This window comes from Pristiophorus japonicus, chromosome 15 (assembly GCF_044704955.1).
Source record: "Pristiophorus japonicus isolate sPriJap1 chromosome 15, sPriJap1.hap1, whole genome shotgun sequence".
Taxonomy (NCBI): Eukaryota; Metazoa; Chordata; class Chondrichthyes; family Pristiophoridae; genus Pristiophorus; species Pristiophorus japonicus.
The window spans coordinates 1552547-1573708 of NC_091991.1; the positions used below are offsets into that span (position 1 = coordinate 1552547).

Here is a 21162-nt window from a genome sequence, read left to right on the forward strand (position 1 = left end):
ACACCAAGTAAAAAGAATTTATTGTAATCTTTATTGAGTGTTTTTTTGCCAGATTTCATAAACATCCCTCTCTTGCGAGAGGACTGAGCACCAAATTTACTAGTAAACAATATTAACATTTTTTAAAAGTTTCCAGTAGTTGCCCCTCGAGTACATTTATTTGTATATATTCCCACAGGAACAGTTTACATACAAGATCATGTGACATACAATGTTCCCTCTAATGTTTATTTTAGGTGCGCGGTCCCTTTAAATTTGCTGTGCAGCTTAGGGGGAATGTTGGTGATGTGCGGCCGTGTATCTTCTCCGGTGTTACAGCTGGTGACTGGCCTGCACGGGATCTCCCAATCACTGCGCTGTCGGCCACGCGGGATCTCCCAATCACTGCGCTGTCGGCCACGCGGGATCTCCCAATCACTGCGCTGTCGGCCACGCGGGATCTCCCAATCACTGCGCTGTCGGCCACGCGGGATCTCCCAATCACTGCGCTGTCGGCCACGCGGGATCTCCCAATCACTGCGTGGGATCTCCCAACTGCTGCGTGGCCTGCAAAGGATCTCCCAATTGCTGTGACCGGCCGCGCGGGATCTCCCAATCGCTGTGACCCCAGCCTGCGTGGGATCTCCCAATCGCTGCGTGGCCTGCGAAGGATCTCCCAATCGCTGTGACCCCAGCCTGCGTGGGATCTCCCAATCACTGTGACCAGCCGCGTGGGATCTCCCAATCGCTGCGTGGCCTGCGAAGGATCTCCCAATCGCTGCGTGGCCTGCGAAGGATCTCCCAATCGCTGTGACCCCAGCCTGCGTGGGATCTCCCAATCGCTGCACGGCTGTGCAACTTAGGGGGAACGTTGGTGATGTGTGTAACCTGAAAACGTGCAACAGCTTTAAGTCACTAACGACAGTCTTACAAAATCTTTGCTGAAAACACTCACACTGGTTAGTTATAATAGTTTAATGAACCCTTAAGGCATTTTACAAAGTGTGATGTCACAGTTGAGCAATGTTTTACATAAAAACATAGCCCTGGTTTTAACAGGGAGGGGAGGAGGAGAAAGAGTGGGGCTGGCGGGGTGAGCGGACACGAGGCCCGAGCCATTGCGACTCCCAACCTCGGCCAGAATCCGGCATCAGTGACTTCAGGCCAGCGGGCAGGTGTCGGGCAAGTACGGCAGGAGCCATGGCTGAAGACTCGCAAGAATGATTATAGTCAGTCAGGTAAGTAGTGCCTGGGGGAGGGCTCGCTGGACAATCGGAGGCTTCCCTGCGAGGCCCACAAGGAAACTCGCAAAAATAACCGTCTCTTTGGCCTTGTGCTCCTGGGTGAGGCTGGTACTGGGCACCAAATGCAGTTGTCTTAGAGCTAAAATATAGTTAGGGACGGAGTGATAGTTTCACTGAAGCCCTCTATCTGGCCAGAACACACTTGTTAGAATGGCATGAGGATTGGCCAAAGATGTTGCAAGGGATTTACATTCCTTGCACTCCCCGTTCTCAGCATGTGTGGGTGTTAAAATCAGGGCTAGTGAGCTTCATTTCCTTAGGCCTACGCACTTAAGTACAAGTCCACAGAAGGAACTGTTTTTGTTTCTACTCACTCAAATGTGAATCAGAAAAGACCAGAAATCAATTGTTGCGCATGTTTAGTTCAAAGGGTAACCGCTGTGAAATGCATGAGCAAGCCAGAATTGTGAATGTTCAGTTTAATTTCCATACAATTTTCAGTGGAAAACCATCTTTTATAGTTCATACAAAAATATTAAAACCCCAAAACACTGGAGGCAACTGTACTGTTGCTCAATCACAGATTTTTTTTTTTTAAACAGAATTAAAAGATTTGCCTGAAAACTTCTTATTCTCTGGCTCCTTTTCCGTGCACCATCAACTTTCGAAACTACAATCTAATCAGGATAATTCAAAGTTGTCTTTTTGCAAGAAAAAAAATTCATTATTTGAATTCAGCAACGCAGGTAAAATAACAGCATAAAGTGGGAATTTATTGCTAAAATGTGAATCGTTGAATAATTTAAATTAAGCAACTTTGAATCAAGAGTAGACTGTATTCAAATAGTGTTAAGAACATCTATTCAATTGTAAAACATGATTATTTCTGCTACTTATTTTACAACTCTAACACCTTCTTATCCTTTATTAATATATAACAAAAAGGTAGAGGCTGTGAATCAAGGTGTATCTTGTGTAACAGAATTTAATTTTCTCTGGAGAAGTAACACCCCCTCACATTGCAAAGTGAACTTAAAATGAAGAATTGAAACTCTTCCGATTTTACGTTAAATTTGCATAAACAAGAAATGGACACTTGGACCCGTATTCATTGTGTATTTCTAATATGGACCCTTTGGTCTAATATTAAACTTAAAATTCAAGTGGTTTGCTGAATAGATCTGAAATTGAAACTGCTATTGATAGAACTTCAACATGTGCTCATATCCTGAAAAATACAAATGTTGCAAAAGCTCCAAATAAGCAAGGCCCTAAACACCGTTCTGATTCAGTTTAAAAGGTTACAGTGTGATTTTTTTTTTGTACTCTCACCATTAACTCTGACCAAGGTTCTACCCTCTGTAAATTGATGTCTTCCAGAACCCAGAGATCTCAGCGCTTACCTAATTCTGGCCTCTTGTTTATCCCCGATTTTAAATCACTCCACCATCGGTGGCCGAGCCTTCAGCTGCCGAGGCCCCAAGCTCTGGAATTCCCTCCCTAAACCTCTCCATCTCTGAATTCTAACAGCCCTACAATTTAAATACTTGAGCAAGAGAATGTGTGCCAGTAAGAAACTCCAAATTGTATTAAAGGAATAAAATGAGCATCTGACCTTATTAAATAGAAAACAATTTTTCCGTTAAACTATCTCTCCTCCCATCTATAAATATCTTGGGAAAGGTTTTATGCTAAAAGTTTACGAGTTCAGTTTTCTGACCTTCACTACATCATTACGTTTACACAGAATTCTAAAGTTAAAACATTAGGGAAATAAAATGTTATCCCCAAACCTCCTCAGTTCAAAGACTGAGGTACAGTACTTTAAGACTGCATTAAAACTGCAGTAACATTAAGTTCTGCAAACCTGTCAAATTCATTATGTGCTATTCCCTTCTTGAGGTTGTGTGCAGTAATTGTTGATTGAAGGAATCTGATCGGCAAACGACTGGGTCATCCACTGACCGTCAGGAACTTGGCAAAACGTCGAGTCTGCGTTGAACTCGGAGTTGCTGGTTGCTGCTACAAAACAAATTTAGTCGAAGTAACTTGGTGTTATTTTCTAAATTAAATCTGGAAAATAGTTCATAAATATAACTGCAGAGTAAAGCACCCTGCTGAGATAAAGAGACTACAATCAAAAATATGAAAGCATTTAACATTTTAAAGTTACTAACTTTTGCCAACTTCAATGTACAAAAGTTTTGAATGCCAGATATCATGTTTCAAGAGAAACATCAGGAAACCATCTGGTGTCATCTTAGAATTCACTAAGTTTTACATAATATCTTCAACCACAAATCACCATAAGACCCACGATTCCTCTCGTTAGCCTCCTACCATCCTGCATGGCACAGTAACTGAGACGAATCATAGCAATTAATCTCCATCAATCAATCCAAAACAGACACAGGAATGACAAGGTGGTGGAGAGCTTTGGTTACCACAGATCTAGTCAGTTTTCCTCCCACGCATACTACATTTACCACGTCATGCCTCAAATCACCCATATACTGGTATTGCTGAAAGAAATCTATCTAATTTGGATTTGAATTAATCAATACTAACTGCTTCCACTGTCTCCCGAGGGAGCCTGTTCCATAGTTTGACCACTCGCTCACTGAAGTATCGCTTCTGCAGATTAGCTTTGAATTTACCCCCCTTCAAGTATAGACCGTGATCTCTGGTTCTACTGTTCTGGACAAGGTGAAACGGCTCGTCATGATGAGCACTATCTAGTCACCCTACTCCCTTAAAATGAAAATGTTCATGTACTTTTTAAAAACAATGCAGACCGTAGCGTAAAATATATATGGTATCATACATCATTTCCATCAGGTTTTCATATTATAAAATAGTACAGCACAGCTACTACTGAACCTGTATCCACCACCCTATCAGGCAGTGCATTCCAAATCCCAACCAGTGCATCCCAGGGTAAAAACGTTTTTCTTAGTCACCTCTGGCTCCTTTGCCGATCTGTGCCCTCTTGTTATCGATATTTTATTAGATAAATATTGGATGATCTTAGTTGACCATTACCTGGATTTAATGGCGCAATCCTTTGTAGATTGCTTATACTGATGTCACTTAATTCTTTCCCGGACCCCCTCTCCCCGAATAATACCAGCTGTATACCAACTCACTTATTTTTAAAATGGGTAGACTGCAACACTTTCAAAGTATGACTAGTGCAACACTAGCAGCATTCCTAATCGCTAAGTTTTTAATTAGTCTTTTTGCAGTTTGTTTCTAATTAACTGGTACATCACAGGATTGCCCCGTTCATTCCTCAGCGATTTATACAGAAACAAATGGACCCTGGGGAGGGAACTGTCAGGGCATTAATACAAAGATCTCCCAGGATCATCGGCTGACACAAAGTGTGCTTTAGGAGTGACGGTGACAGTAGACTCTGTCTCCAAGAACAGTTATTTGATACAACATACACAATACACAACCTTTTATTAATAAGTACAAAATGTTTGTGATGCTGCGAAGAGCTTCCTTCATTGATTCTTGAATTATATTAGTAACAAATGAATGCAGTATTGATTTAATATCCTAAGATTTACAAGATTGCCAAAAATCCACATACAGTAGTTTAATGCAGAAAATTCGCCATACACCAATATAAAACTCTGAAAACCTGAGTGGATTAGCTCGCCTTGGAAATCATTTTATAACTTTACCTGGTTCAGTCGTAGCAAAATTGCACTGCCCATTGCTTTCAGCAGATTTTTCAATATATGTTCCTCCATAAGCGGCTTCGTAACCTGGGTCATATTTTTCCTCTTTCACCGCCATTTTCTTGGCTTCCGCTGGGAGGAGAATTAGAGTTTTAAAAAATATTTACAGATTGCTTTTTATTACAGTTTTAATAAAAACAGAGTACCAATTTGGAGATGGTTCAATGAACTACTCCAGCTTGTGGCCAAACCAAGAACTCAACCATTCAGGACAATTACAATTGAAGACTGGGAATCAGCTCATGCCCAATGACTGGGAATCCAACATTCCAACACTACAGTGAACATTTAGATATTAATTAGATATTAACATTCATTTCTGCATAACCTGGGTATAAAGTAGAAATGCCTACCGTTACGATAACTTAATTCTAACCATCAGCGTGTTGCCAGTTTGTTTATTTGGGTGCGCTCTGCCTTTGTGAGCTATGGATGAGCAGCTTTGTTTGACAGCAGTCCTTCCTATACTCATCATCATAGGTGGTCCCTCGAACGAGGATGACTTGCTTCCACGAGTACACAGGTGTTTCAATGAAGGACCCGATGTTCCAGTCCAGAGCTCCAATTGAGGGATGGAAGATGCCTGTGCGTGGATTTATTTAACGTGGGGTGACCGTTGCACACCAGCCACCACATGGGCTCGACAGAGCTAGGTCTTGGTCCAGCGGCAAGGGTTAATCAGGACGACTGGAGACCTGCTCTGCTGCACGGACCCAGCGCTCAGACGTATTGCAGTGTGGGCTGACCCGTGCTGCCCCTGGGCCCTTGCCTCTTCTGGGCCCCGTACCCTCATCTGTCACACCTCCGCCACAAACACTCGCTGCTCACCCACCCCGACCTTCCCACTCCTCTGTACCTGGGCCCTGCCGATGTGCCTGCCCACGCTCCAAAACGGCGACCAGGGTTTTGATGACGTCACCCAGTCGCCCATCTCAAAATCCTTGGAGCAGCTCGCGCTGGAGGTTGAAGTGGTACGCCACTCCAGCTCTTTTATAGCCCGACCTGCGGAGCTGTTCTCTCACAGGTCGGGGGTGCCATGATGCACTCCCTTATCATGCACTCCCCTGCTGTCTATGTATTTAATGTATGCCTCTATCCTTACCCTCAATTGTTCCCTTATGGCTTTATTCATCCATGGAGTGTTTAGTTTGTTCTTTCCTTTTACCGAATAATTATACTATACTATACTATGCATCAATGAAATGACCACTTCAGTCTGTGCCCTTCGGTTAAGAAAAACATTGACGTCAGCTTTACCTAATTAAGATCCTTTTGTTACTGAAAGGAAAAAAGGTGAGCAGGATTGGAATGTTTGGTCATAGTATATGCCTTAAACCGTCACCAATTTCATATTTAATTAAAGAGCAGACAGGGTCCTTAATCATCTTAGTTCAGCTCACGGATTGAAACTGCTGATGGATGCATCTTTGTGAACAGGTTTCCTGTAATCTGATTGCTCATCGCCAATTACTTGTTACATTTGCCAAAACTAGTCTGTCCAGATAGTGAGTGGATCTTAAGGATGGGGTGGGGATTAATACTGTATTTGGTATGCATCCTGCATTACATAATGTATTTATGCATAAATCAGTGGGTAGCTTTGTGAATATGAATGTAATATTCTTTAAATTTGCCTGAAAAGCAGAATGCAAGGGAATTTAGATATAAAAAGCTAAAGTTTAAAATAGTTTAAAACTTTTTTTATAACGCTCCTGTGCAGTGCCTTGGAATGTTTTACTTCATTAAAGGCACAATATAACTTTGAGGGCAGCTTTGTTTGACAGCAGTCCTTCCTATACTCATCATCATAGGCGGTCCCTCGAACGAGGATGACTTGCTTCTACGAGTTCACAGGTCAAACAGGCTATTTAAGGGATGTGGTATTATACATGATAAGCTGCTACACAATGGCAAAACTGATTGAATTCCTGGTGTTCGTAACCAGGTATCTTTCAAAATTAGATTTTTAAGTCCTTACAAATGACAATGGACCCATTACAGGAGTTTATTGTATGCATGGTTACGTAATGTAATTCTTATAAGTGCCATGTTTTGTACTTCATATTTCTATTTAGCTGTAAATAAGTATTAGTTACTTCAGATTGAATGTTTGGCAATCTAGTGGGAGAGTATGATTGGTTCAAGCATGTTCGTCCCAGTAACAAAACGTTACAGGATAGTTGGTAGATACAGAAGGTTTTAAGACTAAATCTTAAAAAAATAAATTTGTAGACATTGGGCTGCTCCTCCACCTGCAGGAGATTGTTTCAATTACAACTGCAGGCGACTTACCCTGAGCTTTCTGCAGGTCAAATGAGTATTCGACTTCCGTGATCTCTCCAGCACCTGTAGTGCCTTTCAAGTGGTTTCGTAGTTCCTTTAGCTTGATATAATAATGTACCTTGTCCTGAGCCCGAGGAAACTGTGCACACCTTGCACTGGAAGAAGGCATGACATAAACCACCTTAAAAATAAAGTCACAATGATTTATTTTAACGTTACAGAAAACCTCACTGTGGGAAAGGAAGTGGTGAAACTGCACGAGGAACACTAGTATATTTCGGATGAAGGAACACTTTCAGCAAATGGGAAGTAATGATGAGATTAAGATACAGAAATATAAGATGGAGAACTTAAGGCAAATAAAAGAGCAGAGTACAGAATTTAAGGCAATTGAAAGGGTTGGGAAAATTTAGTTCAGATATAGATAGGGCACTTTGTCGGGAGGAAGTGGTAAGCCAAACTTCTTCTGTGCTTCAAAATGACTGAAATGTAGGCTAGAACAGAACAGGCAGATGTTGAAAGGTGCTGTTTGAGTGGGAAGGAGGCAAAAGGAATTGGAGAAGAATGTGATAGCGAGGCCAAAGAAACAATCTAGAACTCGAGGACACTTGAAGCAGGATTTAACCGTACCGACCTATTACTAGCTAGGATAAACTTCTGGGTCGCTACACTGGAAACAACGCTGTGAAAAGGAAGAAATGATCACTGGGTTGAGAGACACTCAAGCTTAGTTCCTTCAGCAAATTGAAGATAGACTACAGGAAAATTCAAGTTCCAATGAAGGAAATAGATTCTCAATTCTCAATCAGGAAGATGGGCTATGCTTTTAAATTGAAATCCAAATCTGAAATCAAATGCTTACTTCTAGAAACACGCCACCTGACGAAGTAAATACGAAAGGGAAAATGGGCAAATTTTCACTGCAAGATAAGAGTTCAGAATCAACAGACGGGGGTGGGGAGGGAAGAGAGAGAAGGAGGGTTTTCCAACAGAAGAACTGAGCATTATGTGCTTCAGAATTTTATATGCATGAAATAAGTGCTTACTGTTTCTCCTTCAGGGATCCTGTGTGGCTGCTGACCAAATTCCAATTTCTTGACCTTAACTCCAAATACTTCTTTGCTAAAAATTTCATAAATGCCTGTAACAAATGGTAAGCAAGGTCAGATTGTTCCAAACTCACCAAGTTAATAAAGCCAGGCTCCGCTCATCAGTTTCTCAAGCATCAATGGAACACCTTTCCTATTGGCCATTGTCAAGTTTGCCGATAATTACTTTGGTATAAGTTGTCTTCCATACACATCACTTACTCGTTTATACCACTTAGTATGTACAGAATCATCACAATGAGTAGACTTTAGAGCCTGTCTAGGTATTTTGTGAAATAACTTACATTTAAGCAATGAGTTCATACTTTGTGGGGAACTGGGTAATGCAGTAGCCTTTCACCTCTGAGGCTTGGCCTGAAATGATGCAGTGTCTTCTGGAGGTTGGGACTGAGCGTGCTTTAATCTATCTTGTTGTGCTTTACATGACCTAGGAGAGTTTGATGTTGACACTGGGTACTATTCCCCAGCACTAATACCCCTCAACTTGTAGCAAATAAAAATATCATTTTATACATCAAGTTATAGTCAAGGAGCCAAAATTAATTTGATTTTAGCATTTCATACATATACTTACATTTTCCATTAAAAACGGCAATCCGTGGCTTAAATTTCTGCAGTTTTTGCAGAAGTATTAATCCTCCTTCCCGAATCTCTTTACTGGAATGCAAAGACTATTTTAATTAAAATGTTCTTTCCAAACAAAACAATTCATTTTGAATTTTAATTCACATTCATTAATCACCTTTTGAGGTCCTTGCTTCCTGGAGTAGTTCTCTCCACCATGTTGGTGAAACCGATTCCATATTTCTCTGGTAAAGTAGTATCATCCACATGATTTAAAGGCTTATCGATAAGACCGGACAAAAACAAGCACTTCCCTATGGAAGAAAGATGCACATGTGAAAATTTAAATGTAAGCACGAGTCCTGACAAAATAAACTAGTTTTGGGTAATAAAAACCTAGAAATTCCACTTCTGAAACCCCACACACAATAAAAACAAAAGCAAAATACTGCAGATGCTGGAGATCTGAAATAAAAACAGAGAATGCTGGAAATAGTCAGCGGGTCAGGCAGCGCTGTGGAGAGAGAAACAGAGTTAATGTCTCAGGTCAGTGATCCTTGGTCAGAACTGGATAAAATTAGACATGTAACAGGTTTTACAAATCAAACATCGAAACTTCCAAAAGGTTTAAGAACACCCTACAGGAATTCTGTACATACAAGAACTTACAAAAATGATTTCCTGGTCCCGGGTAATGATGTCCTTTGTATGCTGCCATCAGCCCTGGGTTAATTCCAATCTATAACAAACAGTAGACTCAGTTTAGATTGGATAGGAAATTACAACCAGCGGACCAAGAAAAATAAAATACATGAAGCCAAAACATTGGGTTTTCTCAATTTTAGCAGAATTTGTTGATGACAGTAAGTATATACACCTTTCCCTTACCCCCCCAGAGATATTGCAGTCACACTGGCGCTAGGCATCCTCTAGTGCCTTGCAGAAGTGGCCAATACTCATGGGTCAGCCTTGAGATTGAGGGTAAGCAACATATTCCCCATGGAGGACATCATTGCTGAACCCAATCCTGTCCTCACTGAGTACTTGCAGCAGTGGGAAGCAGGTAGCCAAGCATAAGTTTCCATTTTGCAATGCATTCTTCACAGGGGACATATCACATTGGACACGGCAGCAATTTTTCCTCAAAGGCTTTCTGTGGAATTTTGGTCCAAAATATTTAAAGTTCCAGACGTGATATATTATACAAGGCACTAACAACAAATTCAATTATGCTGCTTTTTGATAACAGAATAGAAGCTACTGAGATTTGGCTGAAATCTCCCACTCAAAACAGCTAGATTCTACCTACCAGTGGAGAGGAATAGTCGGGTCAAACCATCAAAATACAAGCGCAACGAACAGCTACTGTTTCAAACACATTTTATAACTTATTTTCCCTGTCACATCATTCTCCATCGGGAGGAGCAGCCTACTCAATTTCTCGGTGTACTCTTGAACCAGCTACTTGGAGGTGCACAAAAATGATGTGGGTCAGTTTGCCCTCCAAACTTTCCTTTCTTGGGAACTAAGTCAACTCCAGATTTCCTGGCTAATCATAACCATTTTGATTTTGTTTTAAGTTTACGAGCCAACATTCAGCAGAGAATTATAGCCTAAAAATGCAGTTGACACTATTTCAATATTTAGCAGAAGCCATGGCAAACATACCCGCAGTACTCTTCCTGCACCAGCATTCTTGTTTTAAAACTCAATTTTCTCCTACTTACAGAATTGCCTTTGCTTCAGGGGAGAGCACGGTAGCTGCTGCAACATCTCTATCAAGCCTCAGGCCACCTACCAATGGCGCTACTTGGCGCCGAGCCTACGGCCAACACCTCGCCCATGGCATTTAGGCTTATACAGCAGTGCCTGGTCTCCAGTCATCTTGGACCCCCTTGCCACTGGACCAAGACCTTGCTCAGCTAAGCCAGTGTGGTAGTCGGTCTGCAACGATCACCCCAGGTTAAAAAGTCACACACAGGCATCTTCCACTCCTCTAACATGAAGTTCGGGATCTGGAATGACAGGGACTGTGGTTCTTGTATTGGACTGTTCAACCACCTAAGGATTCATATTAAGAGTGGAAGCAAGTCTTCCTCGATTCCTAGGGACTGCCTATGATAATGACCACTGCTACTGTAGATACAACTGCACAAATGATGGTCCACTGTGATTTATGCTCTAACTTTCCATTTGAGCGAGGAAGCACATGGCCTTCCTCTGGTATGTACGAGATCAGGAACTCGCCATATGAGAAACTGCAGCTGCCATTCCATCATTGACAGGGTTTAGAACGGTTAATTATACAAGGCAAGCACAAGAAAGGCTTCCCGCTGCCTTCTGTGGATCTTTGCCATCATGCTGCCACATCTTGAATCTTTCCAGCAAGATTTCAGTCTAATTTTTAAGTGCTTATTGTGCAGTTGTTAAGGGGTATGGCCACAAAACTGGCTGGGCAGGGTTAAATCATTTCAGCTCATTTTAACTACCTCAGCATGGAAATAGAAAAGGATATTGAAGGACTGGTCCAAACTACACGGTATGGGAACTAACATAAAAACAGAAAATGCTGGAAATCTCAGCAGGTCATGCAGCATCTATGGAGAGAAGCAGAGTTAGCATTTCAGGTCGATGACCCTTCGTCACAACTCATGGTATAGGAGCTATTCTCTTGCTGCTAGTATTTTTTTTTTAAAAAGACTACTTTTAAAGGCCTACCTTTAACTGATAAAGCATTAAAGTTTCCCTTTTCACCTGGGAACTTTAGTTCCAAAAACAGACGAACCCCATTCTCTAGTCAGGTGTTAAACTGTGTCTGTTATGTAAATGCGATGGGCCTGGCTGATCTTGCTATTATAGAGCGCCATAAGTAAAGAGGAATGAATGCTAGCTGGTGGCCTCAACAGAAAAACAACTCAGTTTAGACAGCGCGACTTCTTAAATCTTTTTAAATATTTTAGTTAGCAGCAGAGACAGAGCATTAGAAATGTCAGTAGACTTTGGATTCAGAAACGAATACTGAACATTGATTGACAAAAGATCCCCAGCACCCCCTAGTGGCAATCGAGGAATCTGCAGCAATGCAAGTCTAAAAAGTTCAGGCAAATGTACCGAATGAAATACACTGGTTATATTCCCCACGTTGCAACAGCTATTCACCCTGTAGCAGCCAGTTCCACCTTTCAACTATACCAAACAATGTAAGGTTCCACATTAACAAACTGACTGCATAGTGAATTAGCATGATAACAGGTTACTTTTTAACCTGGTAATCAGTTTACGATTGTAATTCAGATTGCAAATGAAAACAAAAGTTACTTTTTCTGTGATTACACCAGTCTGTCTATGTCCATCTGAAGTCTGTCACTATCATAAGAACATAAGAAATAGCAGGAGGAGGCCATACGGCCCCTCGAGCCTGCTCCGCCATTCAATAACATCATGGCTGATCTGATCATGGACTCAGCTCCACTTCCCTGCCCGCTCCCCATAACCCCTTATTGCTCAAGAAACTATTTCTGTCTTAAATTTATTCAATGTCCCAGCTGCCACAGCTCTCTGTGGCAGCGAATTCCAGATTTACAACATGTGTTTTAAATGAGCGGCCCCTTATTCTAAGATCATGCCCTCTAGTTCTAGTCTCCCCCATTAGTGGAAACATCCTCTCTGCATCCACCTTGTCAAGCCCCCTCATAATCTTATTCGTTTCGATAAGATCAACTCTCATTCTTCTGAATTCCAATGAGTAGAAGCCCAACACACTCAACCTTTCCTCATAAGTCAACCCCCTCATCCCTGGAATCAATCGAGTGAACCTTCTCTGAACTACCTCCAAAGCAAGTATATCCTTTCGTAAATATGGAAACCAAAACTGCACGCAGTATTCCAGGTGTGGCCTCACCAATACCTTATATAGCTGTAGCAAGACTTCCCTGCTTTTAAACTCCATTCCCTTTGCAATAAAGGCCAAGATACCATTGGCCTTTCTGATCACTTGCTGTACCTGCATACTATCCTTTTGTGTTTCATGCACAAGTACCCCCCAGGTCCCGCTGTACTGCAGCACTTTGCAATCTTTCTCCATCTAAATAATAACTTGCTCTTTGATTTTTTCTGCCAAAATGCATGACCTCACACTTTCCAACATTATACTCCATCTGCCAAATTTTTGCCCACTCACTTAGCCTGTCTGTCTTTTTGCAGATTTTTTGTTGTCCTCACATATTGCTGACGATACAAAGATGGGAGGAAAAGCAAACTTGGCTACGTTACACTCCATCCCTTCTTCCAAGTCGTTATAGATTGTAAATAGTTGGGGTCCCAGCACTGATCCCTGCGGCACCCCATTAGTTACTGGTTGCCAACCAGAGAATGAACCATTTATCCTGACTCTCTGTTCTCTGTTAGTTAGCCAATCCTCTATCCATGCTAATATATTACCCCCAACCTTTTATCTTGTGCAGTAACCTTTTATGTGGCACCTTGTCAATTGCCCTCTGAAAGTCCAAATACACATCCACTGGTTCCCCTTTATCCACCCTGCTCATTACATCCTCAAAGCAAATTTGTCAAACATGGCTTCACCTTCATAAATCCATGCTGACTCTGCCTGACCGAATTTTGCTTTTCCAAATATCTTGCTACTGCTTCTTTAATAATGGACTCCAGCATTTTTCCAACCATAGATGTTAGGCTAACTGGTCTGTAGTTTCCTGCTTTTTGTCTGCCTCCTTTTTTAAATAGGGGCATTACATTTGCAATTTTCCAGGGAAATTTGGTAAATTACAACCAATGCATCCACAATCCCTGCCGCTACTTCTCTTAAGACCCTAGGATGCAAGCCATCACATCCAGGGGATTTATCTGCCTTTAGTCCCATTATCTTACTGAGTACCACCTCATTAGTGATTGTGATTGTGTTACGTTCCTCCCCCCCCATAGCCCCTTGACTATCCACTGTCGAAATATTGTTAGTGTCCTCTACGTAAAGACTGATACAAAATATTTGTTCAGAGTTTCTGCCATCCCCATGATCCCCATTACTAATTTCTTGTCCTAAGGGACCAATATTTACGTTAGTCACCCTTTTCCTTTTTATATACCTATAGAAACTCTTGCTAGCTGTTTTTATATTTTGCGCTAGTTTACTTTCATAGTCTATCGTCCCTTTCTTAATCATTTTTTGTCATTCTTTGTCGGTTTTTAAAATCTTCCCAGTCTTCTATCCTCCCACTAGTTTTGGCCACTTTGTATGCCCTTGTTTTTAAATTGGATACCATCCTTTATTTCTTTAGTTAGCCACGGATGGCTATCTTTTCTCTTACACCCTTTCCTCCTCACTGGAATATATTTTTCTTGAGAGTCGCGAAATATCTCCTTAAATGTACGCCACTGTTCATCAACCGTCCTACACTTTAATCTATTTTCCCAGTCCACATTACCCAACTCTGCCCTCATACCTTCATAGTCTCCTTTATTTACGCTGGTTAGAGACTGTTTACTACATTTCTGAGGTTCGTGTCATCTGCAAGCTTTGAAATTATGCCCTACATACCCAAGTCCAGGTCAGTAATATATATCAAAAAAAGCAGTGATCCCAACGATCCCTGGGGAACACCACGACAACCATTCACCACGACTCTGTGTCCCTTAGCCAATTACAGATCTAGGCAGCCACTGCTCCTTTAATTCCATGGGCTTCAACTTTGCTCACAAGTGTATTATGTGGCACTTTATCAAACTCCTTTTGAAAGTCAATGTGCACAACATCAACCACACTTCCCTCATTCACCCTCTCCATTACTTCATAAAAGAACTCACGATTTGCCATTAACAAATCCGTGCTTTCATTTATTAACCCATTTTTAAATTTTTTTTTAAGTGCCAATTAATTTTCTTCTGGATTAATGTCTCAGTTCCGTCACCATCGACGTTAGGCTGATTGGCTGGTAGGGGCCGCATTTATCCCGCTCCCCTTTTTGAGCAAGGGGGTAACATTTGCAACCCTCCAGTTCCCTGGCACCACTCCCATATCTAAGCAGGATTGGAAGATTGTGGCCAGAGCCTCTGCTATTGTTCACCCTTACTTCCCCGTAACCTAGGATCCATCCCATCGGACCAGGTGACTTTTCTACCTTGAGCGCTGCCAACCTTTTAAGTAACATTATTTTTTATCCTATCCAACATCTGTACAACCTCCTCCTTTACTGTGACATTGGCAGCATCCTCCTCTTTACTGAAGACAGATGCAAAGTATTCATTTCGTACCTCAGCCACTCTGTCTCCATACAAAGATCTCCTTTTTGGTCCTTAATCAGCCTCACCCTTCCTTTGACTAGCCTTATACTAATTATATGTTAATGAAGGACATGTGGGTACCCTTTTCTGTCACTCCTGTGAATCGTATACCAATTATTTAGCAATGTTTTTAAAAAGAAACCTTGAAAAGGAAAGGGAGCATTACCTCACCGATAAAGCAGTACTGGACAATGAAATCCTGCTAATTTGAACACATGAACAAGTAGCCATTTCCAGCTCAAAATGACAGAATAATTAGAGATCCAGCAGTAGCAGTAGTTCCAAGGCCTCCTCACAATTTTGTCTCACACAGGTTGCTGAGTCACAAAAATGGAACATTCTATTTGTCACCTGACTAGTAGTATGGCAATTGCATGACAGCACTGGCTCAGTGCAATCTTTCCCTTCCCCCATGAAAGGGAGACAGCAAAAGCCACCCTGAAGCAGCTCCCTTGGTAAGATACACAAATCTTCCTGCACTGTTCCCATTCAAACACCCGACGGACTCGTTTCTAGGCGTGTCACTTTCACACTCACATTTCCGCAGCTCAAGAAGTGAGCTGTTACTCTTTTCCTTTGGAAACTTCACTTGTTCAAAATAAAGACATTAGTAATTACCTTGAATAACTTACTGTTCATTGCAATTAGGTTAAACCAAATGTGTAAAAATAAGGAGAACCATAACTTACGATCACAATGTCTAAACCGTAGGTCAATATATCTGGTAAGGTTTTTGTCATAAGCTCGGCTTCACTTGTCCCATTGAATCGATCGATTTTTCTTTTCACAGTTTTAAAAGCATTTGTGATTTTTTCCTGTTTCCCCCCTGATTTGCCGTCTGTTTTGCCTCGTTTGGCACCTGCTCCTTCAGCTTTCTTTTTCTGCTGTCCTGGAGGTCTTCCCCTTTTACGTTTTGGAGCTGCTGAAGAAACACAGCAATACCGAGTCCCGAGTTGCTCTTACTTGTTTTGCTTGCAACTGCCGCTGCATCAGTAAAGCTGATTCCTTCCATAGCTCAAGCCAACAACTTTGACGTCTTGGGAAGGTCAGCACAGACACAAACCTAGACTTAAAGCTCAAGCAAAGTTATGAAGTACTTTCAAAGTACTCTAACGTCACTAGAGTAATGCCTACTTAAGATAAATTTTGATAAGATTATTTACAAAATGAAAAATTAATTATAAGTTTCCGACCATAAATCTATCTGGGAGAAAATCTGTTACATGTCAGTGACAGAAAAATTAGATTGATGGCTTTTAAGGCTGGCAGAGAGCCCTCTGGCCAATCACAGCAGGAACAAAATGGTGGCATACTATGTAGCAACCAGCACATCACCTACTTATGATTACCTCTGGTAGAAAAGGGAATCTTGAGGCGAGTCTCCGTATTGTTGGGAGGTGCCTCGTTTATATTAGTGCCAGAGTCAGAACTGCCACTAGTAGCAGCACTCACAAATGCAATGTTGCAAGTCAGTATCTATAATCTGTGAAACACTTAAAAAAGAAAGTCTGTGCAACAATACTCTAGACCTCAAACCAGGGGTGAAACAGAAGTGAATTAATTGTCAAGCTTCTGTCAGTTTAGAGATGAATTATTCTGCTAAATGGCACAGGATTGACATTTGTGTTCCTCAAATGATGGTCTAAAACTAAAGAGACCACAAATTGGGGGGGGGGGGGGGGGGGCGGGGGAAGGAGAGAGAAACTAACTTGCATCTAATTCAACAGTTTCTGATGCTTACACACAGCCAAACTACAACAGCAACATTACTGTAAAAGGGTATCACACGATAGAAATAACAGGAAATTATTACAGTACTAATACTGAAAAGTTAGAGCCTGACATATTTGCAATACACTTTTTTCCCATCCTTTACAGAACATTATTCTCTCCCAAGAACTCTTATTTAGTTATTTGTATTATTACTTTTCCTCCACCTCCCAAGGTGGATTTAGTATTTGCTTAGGTTCTGGATTTGTAGTCGCACGAACTGCATTTTTCTCTTGTAATACTTGTCAAAAGATGCTGAAGCAACATAAGTAATTATGTTAACGATGTAGCAAATTGCAAAGAATGAAGGAATCTGATGATGTTGTGGATTTCATTGGGTCTGGGGAGCTCAGGCTGAAATCTTATGGTCAGCTCGCATCAAGCAGTTCTAAACACATGCTGAAAGCTGATATTTTGAGTTGATACGAGGAAGTTATTAATAAAATGAATGAGCTGTAGAGAGCTGGATCAAGTGACATCTCACACTAAATTCACACTCAGGGTGTGGGCAACACATTTATTGCCCATTGCTACATCCTTCAAGGTGGCCATCCTTGGAAATACAACTGTTGTATAACTGGGTGAATTGCTGAGCAACTTCAGAGAGTCAACAATATAGTGGTGGGACGGAAGTCACAGGTAGCCCAGGCTGGGTAGGAATAGCAGGCTCCATCAACAAGTTGGATAGTTCTTTGACAATTTGGCAAACTTCATGCTTCCTTTTCTTCTGGAACCAGCCCACAAATTGAATCCACAGAGGGATTGCTGTTGCCCATATTCGAACTCGCACCAAACCCCACAATCCCATCACCCTGTGCTCGCTGACCTACATTGGCTCTCGGTCCGGCAACATCTTAATTTTAAAATTCTCATCCTTCTGTTCAAATCCCTCCATGGCTTCGCCCCTCCTGATCTCTGTAACCTCTCCCAGCCCTTAGAGATCTCCTTCAATGGAGTCCATTATTAAAGGAGCAATAGCAGGACATTTGGAAAAGCAAAATTTGGTCAGGCAGAGTCAGCATGGATTTATGAAGGGTAAGTCACGTTTGGCAAATTTGCTGGAATTCTTTGAGGATGTAACGAACAGGGTGGATAAAGGGGAACCAGTGGATATGGTGTATTGGGACTTCCAGAAGGTATCTGACAAAATGCCACATAAAAGGTTACTGCACAAGATAAATGTTCACAGGGTTGGGGATAATATATTAGCATGGATAGAGGATTGGCTAACTAACAGAGAACAGAGAGTCGGGATAAATGGTTAATTCTCTGGTTTGCAACCAGTAACGAGTGGGTGCCGCAGGGATCAGTGCTGGAACCCCAACTATTTACAATCTATAATAACGACTTGGAAGAAGGGACTGAGTGTAACGTAGCCAAGTTTGCTGATGATACAAAGATGGGAGGAAAAGCAATGTGTGAGGACACAAAAAATCTGCAAAACAGGCTAAGTGAGTGGGCAAAAATTTGGCAGATGGAGTATAATATTGGAAAGTGTGAGGTCATGCACTTTGGCAGAAAAAATTAAAGAGCAAGTTATTATTTAAATGGAGAAAGATTGCAAAGTGCTGCAGTACAGCAAGTGATCAGGAAGGCCAATGGTTTCTTGGCCTTTATTGCAAAGGGGATGGGGTATAAAAGCAGGGAAGTCTTGCTACAGCTATATAAGGTATTGGTGAGGCCAGTTTTGGTTTCCATATTTACGAAAGGATATACTTGCTTTGGAGGCAGTTCAGAGAAGGTTCACTCGGTTGATTCCGGGATGAGGGGGTTGACGTGAGGAAAGGTTGAGTAGGTTGGGCCTCTACTCATTGGAATTCAGAAGAATGAGAGGTGATCTTATCGAAACGTATAAGATTATGAGGGGACTTGACAAGATGGATGCAGAGAGGATGTTTCCACTGATTGGGGAGACTAGAACTAGAGGGCATGATCTTAGAATAAGGGACCACCAATTTAAAACAGAGATGAGGAGAAATTTCTTCTCTCAAACGGTTGTAAATCTGTGGAATTCGCTGCCTCAGAGAGCTGTGGAAGCTGGGACACTGAATAAATTTAAGACAGAAATAGACAATTTCTTAAACGATAAGGGGTTATGGGAGTGGGTAGGGAAGTGGAGCTAAGTCCATGATCTTATTGAATGGCAGAGCAGACTCGAGGGGCCTTATGGCCTACTCCTGTTCCTATTTCTTAATGTTCTAATGCACTCCTCCAACTCTGACCTCTTGAGCACCCCCGATTTTAATCGCTCCACCATTGGCGGCTGTGCCTTCAGCTGCCATGCCCTTAAGCTCTGGAATTCCCTCCCCAAACCTCTCCACCTCTCTCTACTCCTTTAAGAGGCTCTTTAAAATATAGGACGCGATTTCTGCGCAGGGTGTGTTTTTTGGGTTGTTCGTTTCGTGACTCGGGAAAAAATGCCAGGAGGGAGCTGGTTCTTTTAAAAAATGCCAGGGAGGGAGAGGCTAGTTTAAAAAAAAATGGAAACATCGTACTTCCATTCGTTGGAGCTTCCAGATTATTGCGCAGCACGCTTCTATGCAGTTTCCCGCTGCTGGCAAGTCACTGCGTATCTCCTTATGTGGCTTGGTGTCAAATTTTGTTTGGTAACGCTCCTAGAATCATAGAATACAGCACAGAAGGAGGCCATTTGGCCTATTGTACCTCTGCCGGCTCTTTGAAAGAGCTGCCCAAATATTCCAATTCTCCTGCCCTATCCCCATAGCCCAGCAAATGTTTCCCTTCACGTATTTACCCAAACAAATATACATATATACACGTAGAAAATTAATAGGGCTTGAGTGATAGTAGAAAGGAAGGATTTTGTGTCACTCTGAGTAGTGGGTATTTTGAATAGAGGCAGATAATGCTATGTGGATCGATCCCTTTTTAAAAGTGGTTAAGAACTTTGGTCATACACAGAGGACTGGGGTTTTAATTCTAGTTACTGCTCTTATTTTGGCTTTAGATGAATGCTCACTATAGACTTAAATGGCAACCAATAGAAATATTAGTGTACTGGGTGTTTCAATTATATACAGTGTAGCCTTGGGACATTTTGAACATTTAAAGATGCTATATAAATGCAAGCTGTTGATCTGAACTGAATAACTCTAGTTTGCTAGTCTGGAACCATAACCAGGTCACTGCCCTATCCAGCACGGACAGAAACTTAGTCAACAGAAAAAAGTTGCAATCTATTTTGTGGGCGCGTGACTCAGTGGTTAGCATGCTCGCCTCTGAATCAGAGTTCAAGCCCACGCTAAAGATATGAACTCAAAAATCTAGGCCGACACTCCAGCGCAGTGTTGAGGGAGCACTGCACTGTCGGCGGTGCCGTCTTTCGGATAAGATGTTAGAGGCACTGTTTCTACAAGAGGAGGGGAGTTATCCCCAGTGTTCTCACCAATATTTATCCCTTAATTAACAAAACAAACAGATTATCAGGTCATTATCACATTGCTGCTTGTGGGAGCTTGCTGTGCACAAATTGGCTGCTGCGTTTCCCACATTACAACAGTGACTGCACTCCAAGTACTTCATTGGCTGTAAAGCGCTTTGGGACGTCCTGAGGCTGTGAAGGGCGCTATATAAATGCAAGTCTTTCTTTCATTTTTAAGGTTATTCGAGGCTGTTTTTTTTGTGTACTTGCTCTAATTATAAAGCTGAAGTCTCTTACCCTGCGCGGCCTCTGGGGCCGGGAGCGGGGCTGCGGCCTCCTCCATGCTGAGGGTATGGGGCCGGGGCCCGGCCGCGGGGCGGCGGGGAGCCGGTTGGAGAGCGGGGGGCTGCTGGGCCGAGCCGCTGCTGCACCTGGAGGCAGAAGAGGAAGAAGGGGGGTCGGTCAGTGGGGCGGGCGGAGACACAGGGAAAGGCCGAGGCCGAGGCCTCCTCCTCCCCCCCCCGGAGCGGCCGGGCTCTGCCTCACTCACCAATCCTGGAAATACTCGGGCGGCGGCATCGGGGCCGGGGCCGGGGCCGGCGGCGTCTCCATCTCAGCGGCGGGAGAGGACAGAGAGGGGGATCGGGGCCTGCAGCGGGACCCGCCGCTCGGGGGCTGAGAGCGGGTGCCGGGCCGGGCCGGGCCGGGTTGCGCGGGGCGATGCCGGGCTCTCTCCCTCTCTCTGTCTCCGGCCTCAGCGCCACGGAACAAAGGGGCCGCCCACC

General features: G+C 42.5%; 1 protein-coding gene across 3 annotated transcripts; it reads right to left on the bottom strand.

The window, feature by feature from the left end:
* Nucleotides 1–8: 8 nt before the first annotated feature.
* LOC139280556 (G/T mismatch-specific thymine DNA glycosylase-like) lies at nt 9–21154 on the bottom strand. Of its 3 annotated transcripts, none has more exons than XM_070900044.1 (10): nt 20928–21154; nt 20675–20808; nt 15915–16144; nt 9598–9667; nt 9107–9242; nt 8939–9021; nt 8302–8396; nt 7265–7436; nt 4916–5044; nt 9–3245 (listed from the first exon to the last, which is right to left on the bottom strand). In XM_070900044.1, the coding sequence occupies exons 1-10, from the start codon at nt 20987–20989 to the stop codon at nt 3103–3105; spliced, it is 1254 nt and encodes a 417-aa protein (XP_070756145.1). In that variant the 5' UTR covers nt 20990–21154; the 3' UTR covers nt 9–3102. The 3 variants fall into 3 exon arrangements, with proteins under 3 accessions (XP_070756145.1, XP_070756146.1, XP_070756144.1); XM_070900045.1 differs by having other exon boundaries at nt 9–3242; nt 15915–16147; XM_070900043.1 differs by having other exon boundaries at nt 15915–16147.
* Between the last annotated feature and the right edge of the window lie 8 nt (nt 21155–21162).